The 16,234-nt window shown below is 26.6% G+C and overlaps 1 protein-coding gene across 1 annotated transcript; it reads left to right on the plus strand.

Annotated features, from left to right (window-relative positions):
• The first annotated feature begins 3,146 nt into the window (after window positions 1–3,146).
• Window positions 3,147–3,880, plus strand: LOC112591756. Its single transcript, XM_025335675.1, has 2 exons — window positions 3,147–3,541; window positions 3,616–3,880. Exons 1-2 carry the CDS (start codon window positions 3,212–3,214, stop codon window positions 3,619–3,621), a joined length of 336 nt encoding a protein of 111 aa, XP_025191460.1. The 5' UTR covers window positions 3,147–3,211; the 3' UTR covers window positions 3,622–3,880.
• The last annotated feature ends 12,354 nt before the right edge of the window (window positions 3,881–16,234 follow it).

The raw sequence follows: 16,234 nt of genomic DNA on the forward strand, positions 1-16,234 counted from the left end.
TGACCATATTTTAAAACACAAACTTCTCTTTTTTTCTTTAACAAATTACTGATGAGTGGATTTATTAAAATGTTGATATATATACAGTATATGAGTTAAAATTAAAACAAGCAATTTCCAACCTTTAAGTTGCTTAGCTTTGTATACATTACAAAGATAATAATCCACAGTAATAGGTTTAGAGTAGATATTATAATATTATGTAGGCTATGATCTCAGCTTAGTGACCCCAAGCTCTCCACCACTAATTCTGCCAATGTTATGCGTCGACTTTATAATAATATGTATATTATTACCATATTATAATATATCTTGGCGAGAACAATGCCGGTGCATTTGGTCTTGGTCGGATGAGTTCTTGAACACAAAAATAGTCCCTATCGATGTTTTACTATTATATTGTACGACGTAGATAATGCTGTTAAGTACAATATTATGTCTAGCGTGCGATTCTTTCAACAAATATATCACCAATATCTATATAGCGACGTCTACAATATTATAATTTCTACTGTGTATTTCTGTTTTTATATTCCTATACAATATAATTTTGTTAAATGTACTTATTATACTTTAACAAGAGTTTAAATATTCAAAAATTATTTAATTTTCAACTAAGTTAATTTGCAACTCTTAAAAGTTAAAATAAAGAAGGGAACTCAAGACACTTAAAAACTTAACCTACATTTGTTTTATATTAAATTAACCTAACGAGTTAAAATATATGTGTATATACATACTCGTATTTATCTTGTTGATCCTTGATGATACGTAAACAATTCAAAATGTATAGTATAATCATACTTATCCTATATATACGTGTGTTAATTATTTAAATGTTATGTTTCTACTAATGAAAACTATCATTGAAGTTCTAAGTAATAATAAAAGCAAATTGATAATCATTGTTAATGATACGTATTTCTATAAAATAAATCACCTTATAAGACTATGTACACCTAGTATCTACCCCTCAATAATACATTATATTATCTAATATATTTTTTTGTATTTTGAACTTGTATTTTTATATCACAAACTCTACGTTATACAATATTATATATTATATAATGTACAATAAGTGCGAATATAATAAAGATAATATTAAAGAAAAAAATATGTGTTTCGTAGAAAAATCGTCTCAGTCAAGGGAATATACAGTAAGTCCTCGTTTAACGTCACCTCATTTAGCGTAGTTGTTTCGCTATTGCGTCGTAGAAGCTTAAGTCCTTGTGTTTCGTTTAACACTGCAACGGTTTCAGTATAACGTCGTCTGTAATACATATTATTATATATTCGTCAAATTTTTGTTAAATGTATTTATTTATATATATTTTGTATAAGACGTTACAGTAAATATTTTTATTTTCATCGACCTTCTTCATATAATACCGTTATCATTCTGATTGACATAATCTACCATATGTAGGTACTGTTTTAAATTATTTTAGGTAATGTGTACTCCGTAATCGTTTTTTATTTTTTAAGGAATACATTTTAAATACGACATACATGGATAGATCTGATTATAAGTTTTCATTAATATTTAATTTAATATAATTAAACACAAACATTTAAATCGTGCAATTATAATACCAGTAAATATTAAAATATTATGTACATTGTTATTTATTGACAGGAATCCATTATAATAAAGTAAATGTAAAAAGTGTTCCGATAAACGTTTTTTCAGTTAACGTCGTGTTTTCTATGAACCTAACCTCGATGTTAAACGAGGACTTACTGTATTTGACATCCAAAAATATAATATAAATTATGACACAAACTACACGTAAACGCCAATCGTTCGTGACAAGTGTCAAACGAGAACAAATTTGAAGTTATTCAAACGCTCTATTATAATTATGTATAAATATTTGCGTACATTAAAATAAAATGCAGGGTGATTTACTAAGCATTCTCACTTCTAATTTTTCATTTAATAATAACTTCATTGCAATTTTTAAATAACTTTATTTGCAGAAAATATTTTAAAATTCTTGAGATTTTTTATATTATCTAAGAAATTACCTGTAGGGATACTTTGAATACTACCTCGTTACCTGGTACGGGTAATCAAGGCGATGGTGATCCAGATACTGGCAATCCTAGCCCTGAAAACGCTGTTATACCTCGGCCGATCAGTAACACGGGAGGATATACAATGGTATTTCGAAAAGTACATACTTTCATTAGTTACGGTGCTGCTTGGAAAGTGCTTAAACTTTCTGGAAGTACTGGCGCCTATTTGGGAACAACCAGTTTAATGAACGTTCCAGTTGATCAACCATGGTTTTATTTATCGCCATCCGAGTTTAATTTATTACCTAAAGGAGCTCTATGCACAGGAGTCAGGGTGAAAGGAGTCATGCGTAACCCGAGGACAGCATTTGAAACCAATTCGTCTACTAGTTCACTTGCAACTTTAAATCAGAATAAATTTATGGTTAAAGCGGACGGTCTAAACACTACCACAAGGGGAGTCAATAGAACTTTGACTTTTGGAAACAGTACGGAACCAATGGACGTAACTGATGCTCGTCCCAACGAACAATACATGTTAGATTTTATTAAAAAAATGTACGCTCAAACCGTTGACGAAGGACGATTTCTTGTATCGGAAGGATTTAACTTACCTGCTTCTTATATGAATTTACCTCTAGTGTACAATAATTACTTTTGTAACTTTGTCAACACCAATCATAACCTTGGACGCATGGGATGGGAAAAATTTAATGAAAAAATTACTAAAGTAGACGCATCGTTTACTGTAGGTAAAACAGTAGTCGATTATTCGTTTAAACCGGAATGCGGATTGTTGACTCAACAACACGATCCATTTTTCGACGGACTAGTCAGTGGACAAGACCCAGATACAGGGGAATTCCATGTATTGAGAATGAGCGAACCTATGTTGGAATCTCGAGATAATTTATCGGCAAGCAACGTGACAATGGAACGCGTTAGTAGTGGCAAACTTACCGTATTAGGTGCGAACAATTGGAAACGTATATTTGGTAAAGACAGATATTACCGGCCTATAGAATTGGGTCAGTACGTGAGACAATACGATTCGAACACTGATACGAGACGTGTACAACCGAGTGTTCATATCGGTGTTTACCCAGTGCCTAAACTAACGACAAGCACCAATAGCATAATACCAGTTAATTTCACTGATATCGAATGTACGTGGGATTTCGAAACGGAAATGACAGTATCATTCGGTTGTCCGGCCAGTCGTGTTGCGTACGATCGTTTCCACGTCGAATACGAAAAATCGTGGTTAGTCAGCAATCAACAATATAATGAACACTGCTATCTTCGTAGTGATTTGTCTACTGTCGACGGGCGCTTTGTTACACCTACCCGTGTTAGTTCAGTATCTCTCAACTCCTCCGGACCAGTCGGCGAATATAACAAAGTCGACAAATCTAAACAACTGGTGGTCGCAGAATTTCAATCAGAGTCAGCTACTGGAACAGACACTAGCCCAGGACCTGTTACAGCTTCGCCTTCCGGAGGAGGAGTTACAAGAAGAGTAAGTACTCATGAAGTCGTAAAAGACGTCCAGCCCAGTGGATCTCGAATTATATATAATTATGTGCTCAACAGAAATGAACAACCCGTGTCCGCTGACGAATATCGAAGAATACACAATTCCAATCATGCTGCTTGTGCAACTGTTCACTACAGGAATCTGGAATGGTGGCCTGACGAATCGTGTTTCGATCACGGAGATAAATACCTTCGCTTCATTCACGATCTTATCGAGTATCGTCAAAATAAAAACATACCTATACTTAATGCACCTATAGATTTTGTAAATCATCCGGAAATAATGGATATAATGAAATAAACACAATTTTTTTAATCATTAGTCAATGTGTTATTTATTTCTTTTTTAACAATTCCATAGTTTATAAGTAATTCGTAAAAAAACAAAGGATTCAATTTTTTATTATAATCCTTGAGAAACGGTGCCGATTGCCATTGATAGCAACGCAATCGATCCGCAAATGCCGGGTGATTAATAATATTTAAATGGTTATTGGTAAGTATAATTATGGGTACGCCTTGTATACTGACGTCGTTATGGTACTTTACGTGTATTCGTGTTGTGTCACCGCCCAAAAGCTCTTTGATTTTTTCCAAATGATATTGTTCGTAATTCGGTTCGTTCCACAAAACCAATCTTTTACCCGCCCCATCTGCCCATGAAAAATTATTATTTTTATTTGCCGTACCGAACATTCCGTAAGATAGAAAATAACATGCGACGGCATCGAAAAAAAAATTTTTTCCCGCACTTGGCGGTGATTTAATACACATGGAATTTAATTTTGGAATTTTTTTGTCTAATACGCAAAATAAAGTATTTAAAAATTCAATGACGTTATCTACGTCACCTCCGAATTGATACATTAGTAATTCTTTAGCTATTGTTATCGACTCGCTTATCGAATAGTACATGTCTTGTACGGAATTACCGTAAGCGTTAAAATATGGTTTGACATTGGGATCGTACATTGGGATATAAACTTCTATTTATCAATTAATGATAACGTCTTTTTTTTTAATCATAAATTATATAATGGATAATTTTTTGAAAATTTTGAAGAATTTAATTAAAAGTTCACACAAATAATTAATTGCTATTGAAATCGTTACATTGAAAATAATGGTCGTTAAAAATTACTTTGCACAAATTTAAACTATATAATATATAATGTCGGATTTAGTATTCATTATACTCAAATCTTTTTTATAAATAATAAATACTGATATAGTTAAATGAATAACTAATACTTTAAAATTACTATAGTTACCATAGTCGCCATATCTTCCAAATCTATTATCGTGGACCTGTTATCCTAAGTACACAAAGTTAAATAATTAAAAAATTGCTCGTTTGAATTTTAATTTTAATACGTCATAATAACTAAAAATAAAATATCTATTAAATTATTTTTAGTAGAAAAAATGTAATTTTTTTTTGAAACAGAATCTTTTATTTCTTTAAGTAGATAGAACAAAAAAATGTTAAGCACTTGAAAATATGGTAATTAAATATATATAAAAATTACAGAAATTAGATTTTAAATTACTACATTATTGAAAAAGAAAACTAGGGTGAGCATAGTTATCGAATCACTCTGATTCGAGATTAAAATAATAATACTGTTACGGATTAAACGGACTTAATGCGAAGCATAATATCAATAACGAATGTATACCAATAACGCATATTGTATTATAATACTTCATTACGTGATCACGCGATAATGGCCAAATAACTATATATGACGTGTCCGAATATATGTATTACACAGCGTGTAACGTTTCGTGCATATCAAGGTGATTAATTTAAATATCTTCACTTGTTATTTCAAATATTTTAAAAATATTATTTTTCACAATTGATTTTAATGTAAAATTTTATTTTTTTAAGTAATATATATATATTAATATACATACATATATTTTATTATTTTAATTTTTAAGTTTTTACTTATTTGAACGCAAATATACGTTTTTGGTTATTTCATAATCCAAAGCAAAATATAGTTTGTTGTGCTAAATACGCACATAAAAATTGAATTTCGAAAAAGTGGTTAATTATAGGTACAAAGTATTTTAAGATTAGTTGATAAGCAGAGTTATGAACAACCGTTCATATAGTTAGTTAAAATATCCTTTTATAAGTATTTCAAATACTTTTCGACAAATTTATTTTTAACATTTAAAAAATACCTACTCTTTATATTTATGTTCTAAAATACTAAATACATTTTTTAGTTTTACATTTGCATCACACTAACCAATTTTTTCGTATTTTATTGTTTTACATTTTGTCACTAAATTAATAATATTTAATAATAGCTATAACAATGTATAATAAGGTTTTATGGAACGAACAGATAACTAAATAATCGACCAGGTTGGTCTCAAATTTGAAATTATAGAATCTATTAAAATATATGAAACTAAGTATTAAATATGAAATTACAATGTTTATAAAAGCAAGTTTAACCATTTATTTATAATGAACGTAGAAATATTTCAATATAAAATGTATTGGATTAAAAAATGTCTGTTAAGTATTCTTAACAAGATTGATAGAGGACCAACATTTTGCAAGATAACAATGTAATAGATGTATATACTCTATACTCCACTAATTATAATAAATTTAAGATACTTAAAAGGTTATAACTAATTAATCATTACTCATTTAAAATGTTATCTTCTTATAACTATCAAAATATCCAATTAATTTTCTAGTTTGAAGTATTAAGTCAAAAACTTATGCTGTCATTCAAAAAAGTAAAAAATTATAATATATACATATAATTTATTTTCAAAAAATTTTAAATTTTTACAACAATATTTTCAATTGAACATTATTGATTCAGATATTTTTACCAGTCAATAGCTTACACGTATAAATGGGTGCTTACTACTAACTTGTCGGTCCACAAATCCGTTTAGACTAAACTTTAAATACTATATTAAGACCTCATTATAATTACATAACTAATCGTTCGCATTTCGATAATTTTAATACATATTAAATTAAAATTCTTATAAAGTTTCTTTGTGATTTTTCAAAACTGTGCAAATGTTATTTAAACATTTTTTAATATCTTTTAAAACATAAGCGCTCTCACAGTCATCAAACCACAAACGTTTATATCGTATAATTAAATTGTAACATAATATAATATATAAATAATGGGAATTGCATCGGTCGAGTATTATTAAATGTTTGTCATAATATTTTTTCGCGGCAAAATCATTTCTTCCGCTCTGAAACATGAGAAATCGCATAGGTAAAGAGACATATTACGTGAGGGTTGCAAGAAAGCTGCTATACGTTGCAGTCATCGAAAAACTGCGCAAAATATCGTCAGGAATATAATGATTTAAAGAAAGCGCGTAGAACGCGCAAGACAAGGGCGATGTTTTCGGGTATATGATTTTTGTATTTTTGTCGTTTCTCAAAATTACGATAAAACCATCGGCGGATTAAATGGATCACCGTGATGACGCGCATAAAATATTATTACTTCATATCTATAAAATACAATACGAACCATGCGTTTAATATTAAATGGTCGTAAATAGAGTTTATAGGACTTATTACACTAAAAATCATTAAAATTACCAAAAATTATTTTTATTTAAAAAAAATCATAATACTTTCAAAAATGTTAAAATGTCGACAATTATTTAAAGTTTATAATAAGTTAATAATAATTGCTTTATAAACTAACTATAGATACGTATTGATGATTACTACAATTATTATTTAATATTTTAGGTAAAATTTCAGCCTTTTATTTTTTTTATAAAAAGCAAAATGATTTCACTGCTATGTTAACAGACAAATCTGATACACACATTTTAGATTCTACGACTAGTAATGTAATAAATAATAATAAATGTTTTATAAAAATAAAATTCAACTAAAATATAATAGAGCAGCTCAATCTACATTTCAGCACCTACATTTGATTCACCTCTTAACACGGTGTAAATATAAACCGCTAGAGTGCAGAGCGACTGCAATTTAATCCATATACGTTACGGAGAATATTTAATATTTTTATTTGTTGTACCTAGGTACTTAATTTTGAAATGTTTTTGTCCTAATAAATACGAAATATACCTAACTGAATATACACTTGAATATTTAGCATTTCTAAAACGATAAGATTAGGTGACATTGATTCGTGTAATTACTGATTATATGAATTCAATATTGCAATCAAGATAAATTATTAAACATTTTACGCAATAAAGATAAGTACGTTGGCTATGCACTTATGAATAACTGTGAAGTATTTACACTCTTATTTTTTGTTAGATTAGGTTAGATTATAAATTGTAAGTAGAGTGAAGGATGTACAGATTTTACAATGATGAGTGTTTTTTTTTTTTTGTGTATGTCAATATGTGTATATCTCTCAAAATTGTTCGATACCTATATTTTTTTTTTTATATTTTCTTAAACAATATGAACCAAAATTGCTAAAATATAGTTATCTAGCACTGTCGGTACGTGGAGATCGGGCACAGTAATTATTAAAACGTACTGAGAGGAAACATAAAAAATAATTATAATATTTTATTGATTTATCATTTTGATTAGTTTTATTTTGAATGGTTAATAGTACGCTCACATGATTCACAATTAATATTGTATTACTGTAGGTACCGGAAAAATAAATCAAGATCTTCTGCTTCAAATAAATTAGAGCAATTATTATTATTTTACGTCACATAGACATATTGAAGCAAAATAATTGTATTGTTTTAATTTTACTACGCATATAAAACAAGAACGTGTTAAAAATAAAAAATAAAAAATCTGATAATGTAAACAAATATGAGACACTATAACGTTTAAAACACGCTTCATATATTTATATAAATCATAGCAAATATTATAATAAATAAAATTTAGAATTGTATTGTGATAAGGTATTTATTTTAAGTAAATTTTATTAAATTTAATTAAATTTTAACTAAATACATGTATTATTTTTTTTCAATATTTAACTTGTATTCATAAAGAGGTACAGTGCTTATTATTAATTAATAATTAATAATAAAAATAAATAAAAGTTTATCTTATCATGCTAATTTTTTATAAGTTTATATTTACTAAACAGTATTTTTTTTTTTGCCTGTGAACATTACTAGTGCTAAATTATAATTTACAAATACTAATAATACTTCTTATATTTTTTGTGCATGTAATCGATAATCAATTAAGATGAGGAAATTAATGAAAACAATAAACCTCAAGTAAAGTTAAATTAACATCATATCGTTAAATTAGTAGTTAGTAGTTAACAAATTATAAATCAGTTAAGTTTAAAGTTAACTCAGAAAAAAAATACCAAGTTAACTCAATTTGAAAACAAAAATTGATCTAGTCTTTTAATTGATATATGGATCACATAAATGTTATTATATTATTTTATAAAGAAACATTTTAACAAAAATTATAGTATTATTTATTACCTATTAGATTATTTTTAAGCAATTAAAACCAATATTTTCATAAACATTCAAAATTTAAATAGATAGATTATTTTTAAACTGAACAAAAATAATTAATTAATTGGTTTTCTTAGTTTTTCATCGGTCAATTAAATTAATTAAGTTCTAAATTTTTTCTACGTATTTATTTTTTTAATCATCGAAGATAAATTTAATATTTCATTACATAATATTGTTGTATTCTGCTCGTTATAAAAATTAATTTTTTTGGTAATATTTCAGTGATAGGTAGGTAATTGGAATAGGTAAATCATATTATAGACAATATCAATAATAATTTTTTTGAATAATAACTTCCAGGAAAACATTAATTTTATTTAAACAAATAATACAAGTTTGAAGACTTTTAAATTGAAAACTAAACATAAATATTAATAATAATAATAATAAAATGTTTGAAAGTACATTTACTAAAATTTAAGAAAAAATTATAAATACATTTTTGAAAATATAAATAAATAATAATACAAATAAAACTATAAAGGTACATTCACTAAAAGTTTAGAACTTTTAATTTCTTTTAAAAATAAAAAAAAACCTTAAATAGAAACTAAAATATTATTAGAAAAAAAGCTTACATTTGAAAAAAAAATCTTACATTTAAAATATTATGAAATAAACTATTTATTTAAATGATATAGTATCCAAAACACATTTTTATTTTTAAATAATTAAGTAAAATTAAAAATTCATTTTCGAAAACTTATAACTAAATATTTATAATATTAATAAATTATAATATGAAAGAACCATTTAAAAAGAAATTCTCTAAAATTCTACATTTAAAACCTTTAATTTTTTTTTCGATTAAATAAAAAAAAAACCTTACAATTAATAAAAATTAAAATATTATTAGTTGTTAAAACTTATCTTATACAATTTTACGTACTAATTTTTAGATACTATAATATTATATTTAATAATAATATTTTGAGTAAGATTTTTAGTAATGAATTCTTATTGGCTATTATAATATAAGAAATATGAAAAATTAATAACACTTTTTTTTTTTTTTTTAGTGAAAACTTATATCTAAATATACGAGAGAAAAATTTTAAAAAAATTTTCTTGAGTTCAACATTTAAAACTTTTGAATTTTTTTGTCAATTAAACTAAAAGTGTTGATGATATTTTTATAATAAAATAAAAAACCTTAAAATTAATAGAAACTAATATATTATTAAAACTTTTCCTATATTAATAAAATAATTTTTATGTGCTATAAATGTATTTATTATTTTTAATGATAATATTTTTATGGTGAATATTTATTGATAATTAAAATATAAATAATATAAAACATCATTGACACATTTTTTTTGGGTATAGTTAATTTACACCAAAATTGACCCTAAATATTTACAACATGTGTATTTTACAACAAAATTTTTCAACTGCGTTTGTAATTTGCACCATCTCAAGTAGTAATAAATAAGAAATGTAATTATTAGCATCAAAATCAAAATTGATCGAAAAAATAATCATACAATTTTTGATATTTGAGTATAATATATTAAGAAAAATAAAAATATAAAAATAATAAAACAAACTGATGTTGCATTGATTGCCAGATTAGTTAAATTGTAATTTATTTTTTGATACTTAAAGATTTTTTGTAATTGTATGCAACTAATTCAATGGATGAAGTTGTTTATATCAATATATTATTATACGAGTCTAAAATAACTTGAATTTGATTTGTTCGTTCGCTTGTTTGAAAAATCATTCGGTTAAGTAGATATATGTAAACTTCGATAGTTTTATGTACGTATATTTGTTTGAAAATCGGTGAGAACTTTAATGAAGTAAAAAATTTCCTTAAATATCGATATATAATAAACAATTTTGATTTTGGTGCTAATTACATTTTCTATTTCATACTATCTATGGTAGTGCAAATCATATGTCTTTATTTTGGTGCAAATTACGAGCTCCCTATTTTTTTATTTTTTTTTTTTTAATAGTACTGTCAATTAAAACGAATTTGAGTAAAGTTAATAAAAACTTATGACTAAATATTAATTAAGAATAACTAAGAATAAATCGTTTAAAGTTACGTTCTCTAAAATCCTACATTAACGCGTTCGATGTTTTTCTGTTGTACAATTATTCATAGGCGTACACCTGGGGACTTCCAAAAAATTTTTAATTAGAGATTTAAATGTTTAAACTCTTAATTAGGGGACAACATTTTATTTGTTTTTTTGAATAAAATTTGACTTTTTTTTAGATTTAAGTACTTAATAGTCGTTTGTCAAAATATGTTTTAAATTATACTATTTTTGTACTATGTATTACCATGATTAAAAGTTAAAAAAAAATAATGATATCTGTACGTTTGTAAATAATAATTTATTATTTGTTTTTATATATGAAGAACTAAATACAAAGAGAGTACGAAAATATTGTAGACTTTGCGGGAGAATCTAATCTGGCGCTCGCCAACGAATTTGTATTATACAGTTATTTCTCAACAATCAAAATAAAAAATGAATACCTTAAATACTAAGCAAAACATGAATAGCACATTTTTTGAATTGATAATTATATTAACGGTAACATCATTTTTAATTAAATGATACATACAAGTTTGAAAACTTAATTAAAAGTCCCATATTCCATGTTTTTGATTATTTTAAATTCATTGTACTGCATTTGTCGATGCTCTCTTAAAAAAAATCTCATACCCGAAACTATGAAAAAAAATAATATTGTATTCAAAGGATTTCACTTAAATAGATATAACTTAAGTTATTTTAGTGAAACATAAAAAAATGAAAATGTTATGCAATATACTAATTCAAAATAATTTATAAGTGGTCCCAAATAATTACGAAATTTTAAAAAAAAGTGGTTCCACAAGAGAAACCACCGAAAATACGGCTGCAATTAAAAATAAAAAAATTATTTTTTCTACTTAGTAAAATTTTTGACTGTGTATAATTGTTTATATTGCTTTTGTATTACTTAAACAAAAGTTTTTCAAATTTTAACAACATTGACATAACAAATATCAATACGAAAGTTATTTTTTTCTTTAAAGTGATATCAAAAGACCAGTACTATATTACACAGTTAAAGTCCTTATCTTTTTATAAGTTGAAAATTTGTTTAATTTTTTGAACTAGGAAGTAGGAAATTTTAGTCATTTTAATACCCGCATAATTGTTGCATATTTTTATCAATTGAAATTTATTTTATATTATAATACCAAGTAAATTTAAAATACGTAAAAAATATAATTACATATTATTAGCAAAAAGTCTGTCATGTCCAAATGTTCAAATTTAAAATAAAAATATTTTGATATAGACATAGAAAAAATTGTTTAATTATTATTAATTAATTATATAATAATTAAATATTTATACAGTTATTTTTATTCTTAGAAAACGTCAACAAATTCACTTGCCTCTTTTGTTCAAGGAGTCAATTATATCAAAATTATTTTTAAATAATAAATTAACAACATTAGTAGATAGTTATTAGAACTTATAAACAAAGATAAATATTAAAATTTAAGCTTGATTCTAATAATAATATGTAGGTAGGTAGGTAGGTATATAGGTAATAGGATTGTTAATTAAGTTTAATAAATTTGAGCGTATTTTTTTAATATATTTTGAACTTTTTTATTCACATTTTATCAATTTACATACTTAACCAATAATATTTCTCCATTCTTTTATTTATTTTGAATTATGTAATATTTAGTAATCACACATTGATATTACTTACTAAATACAATTATTTAGTTACGAGTTCTTGTACTTGTAATAACAAGAAAACAAATGACAAAATAAAATAAATATAAAGCTAAAAATATAATAAAAAGAAGTGGCCAGACAAATACAAAGGACACAAGCCTTGGATGTAAGTCCGGTGTTAATAATTATTGAATATACTTGTTCTCACATTATTACATTCCTCCTGTTCTTCGGAGGGTTCTCGAGGTCTTGTATTCGAGAATGTAATCAAGCACACCGTTACGTAAATTAGATAGTAAAAGAACCTGTACTAACAATAGGTATTAACACCGGACTTACATCCAAGGCTTGTGTCCTTTGTGTTTGTCAGACCTTCTACTTTTTACAAAATTTTTATATTTATTTTAATTTATCATATTTTCTTGTTATTACATACCTATGTATTAATTTTATATTTTTTTATGGTGTAAATTTGACAAAAAATGAATTTAAATATTTAATACATTAATATGAAGTGGCATCAAGCCAAAATTTAAATCGTTAAGTGTGGGCTGAACACATTTAATTGTATGTTGAGTCAAAGTTCTCAAAATATTAAAATATGAGCAGTGGCCAGTTAAAAATTTAACAGAAAACGTACAAAACATTTTGTTATGCATATTTTGTAAAAAGAATCAAAGATATGTGGTAGGTGTGTGTACCATTAGAATAGAAACAAAAATAGTTTCATTCATAACAGAATGATACTAATAATATAGGTACATTGATTACAAATACATGGATATTGAAAAAAATAAAAACACAATAAAACTAAATACTAATTATACTTGTAATCCTAGACTTACAAAAACTTAAATAGAATAACACAAGATTATTAACTAAATTATCTTAACAGTTTATCTTAAATATATTTGTATTACGTTATCGAACGACCAACTTTATGAAAACACAATTACTATAGACTTAAAACGTACTTTTAATCGAAAGGTAGTATTATAGCCATGGTAAAGGCCACCTTGTAACCTATGTAATTAAATAATGAAGGCAGGCATTGATCATCTGTGAAAATAGAAAAATAATAGTGTTTTAAAAATAATATATTGTCGTCTAAAATCACAAAAAATGCTCAAAAGAAATTAATTTATTATCCATTAAATTTTCTTAAAAATAATATTGTTTTTTACCACGATAAAAAAAATCGCTGATAATTTGGATAGGTTGTTACGGAATAAATACCAACGCATCAAAAAGGTCTTTTTCAAGTCCAACAATTCGACCGATATAATAAGTGAGTAAAACACACATAACATAGGAAACACGCCTATAGAAGTATATTTTAAACAAGGATATCTCAATGTTATGACAAATAAAAAACACATCGACTATATCGGTGCACTTTTACGGAATAGTCAGTCCACTTCAATTCTTCAACCTGTCAACATCTATAGCAAAACCAAGCCCAGAACCAAATAATAGAAAACTCGGACCATACTACGACCCTGTCGATACACGACGACTAAATGCCGTCCTGCACGACGATCAATCCACGAGGCTGCCGCACCACGGTAGAGTCTGACTACGACAATATCGTCATCACTCCACGGCGACTAAGAAGTATATCGTGAACACCGAGGCGCTTTAGCAACGTGCTGAACCACAACGACCATCGAGACGGTCACATTAGAGCAACTCGACCGTAATTATCACCGCCGGTCTCCTACATCGCGACGTTCCATGGCGGACCTGACTCGTATCGACCCACAAACGTATAAACGGTCACCGAGGAGCTGTAGCGAGAACCGTGTCGACCGACAATCAACATTCAACGTAACCTACGACCAATCATATCGATCGTACGATATCATTGGTCCACAGCAACCTCGGAATCATCAAACGCCCGAACAGCAACCAATTATAACCGGCCGACAGACTAAAAGTACTCGATTCAACACTAGCGTTGATCGTGAGGAACAACCAAAGACAAGTTAAGCAATCGATCGAAAAACGATCATTTCGCGGACCAAGAGCGAACCCACGGCCGAGGATAGACCTACGATCCGGACATCGAACGACAACCAAGCGCCGTCTCCAAAATTGCCCTTCTTGAAGCGACCACGTCCGATATGACTCCTCAGCGCACCTGTCTAGGCTACGCTTTTCCGGTCGAGCCAATTGCTTAAGCGGGCCCGACGAGATAAGACTCGATCCCACCCCTTTAATATTTTATCGATACCATATAACGACATTTCTATTACTGTATAGGGTCCATAAGTAATACGTGGTCACTTAACCCTATACCTATATAAATATATATATATATAATACAACAAGTATTTACAGCATAAATAACTAGTGTACAGACTTCATTCACAATCAACACACGTATTTAGTATGCCGTATTAGGGTACCAAGAGTCTATAGTACGAATCTAAAAAACAATAAACTAACAAACACCAAAATGCACTAATTTTAAGAAATGTAAAACAATTAAAACAACAAATTACAATATGAAATCAAAAGTCTCGAGTGTGAAAAGTAAATAATTATGAAAAATCAGATACAATTGAAAAATGTTTAAACATTTTTACAATAAAGCTAATGTAAATTTTAAATTAAAATGCTCTGTATTGATCTTTTGGTCAGTTAATTTATACCGATACCTATTGTTTTTTTTTACATTAATTGTGTTTTTATTTCATCTTATAAAACAAATATAGTATTTATTTCATATTTAACTCATAATTATTAATAACTAGTACATATTATGTAATCGAATTTAAAATAATCAAAGTTCAACAAAATCGCTGGTATCTATAAGCTACCACTTAAATCAAAATCAATTAATATTTTAAAATTTTACCTGTAGAATACAAACATTATTATTAAATTGTATTTATGGACTATTGAGTATTGCATAGAAGTGTTCAAGTTGAGAAAAAGGTATAGGGCGAGATGGCTATTTTTTTAATAAATGCTATAGAAATATCAAGAAAAAAAATTCTGAAAACTATTAAAAATATTCAAAAAATAATATTCTAATACTTTTAAATGATAATTTTAAAAAATCATAATTAATATTTTAACTTGAAAATGTAACATTATTATTCATATATATATATATACCTACACAAAAAATAAATATAGCTATTTCATTAAAAACAAAACATATTTAATATTTTATGAATAATACATTACATAATATTCAAATTTGACGAAGTAGTACAATAGTACAGCTATTTTTTTAAATAATACATTAATACCTCAAATTAACACAAGATATACATACATATAGATAGATGTGAAGTTATTAATTGAAATTTTATGAGGACATCCTTTAGAAATTCAGAAATCTTCTGGGGCTATCAACATTAAAAATATTAAATGTACCTACACATTTATCCAAAGAATATCAAGAAATGTTTATTTCTAAAACCTTGTTCTATTGAGGTAACCAC

Source organism: Melanaphis sacchari, unplaced genomic scaffold, assembly GCF_002803265.2.
Source record: "Melanaphis sacchari strain LSU unplaced genomic scaffold, SCAv2.0 Contig142_pilon_pilon, whole genome shotgun sequence".
Lineage (NCBI taxonomy): Eukaryota > Metazoa > Arthropoda > Insecta > Hemiptera > Aphididae > Melanaphis > Melanaphis sacchari.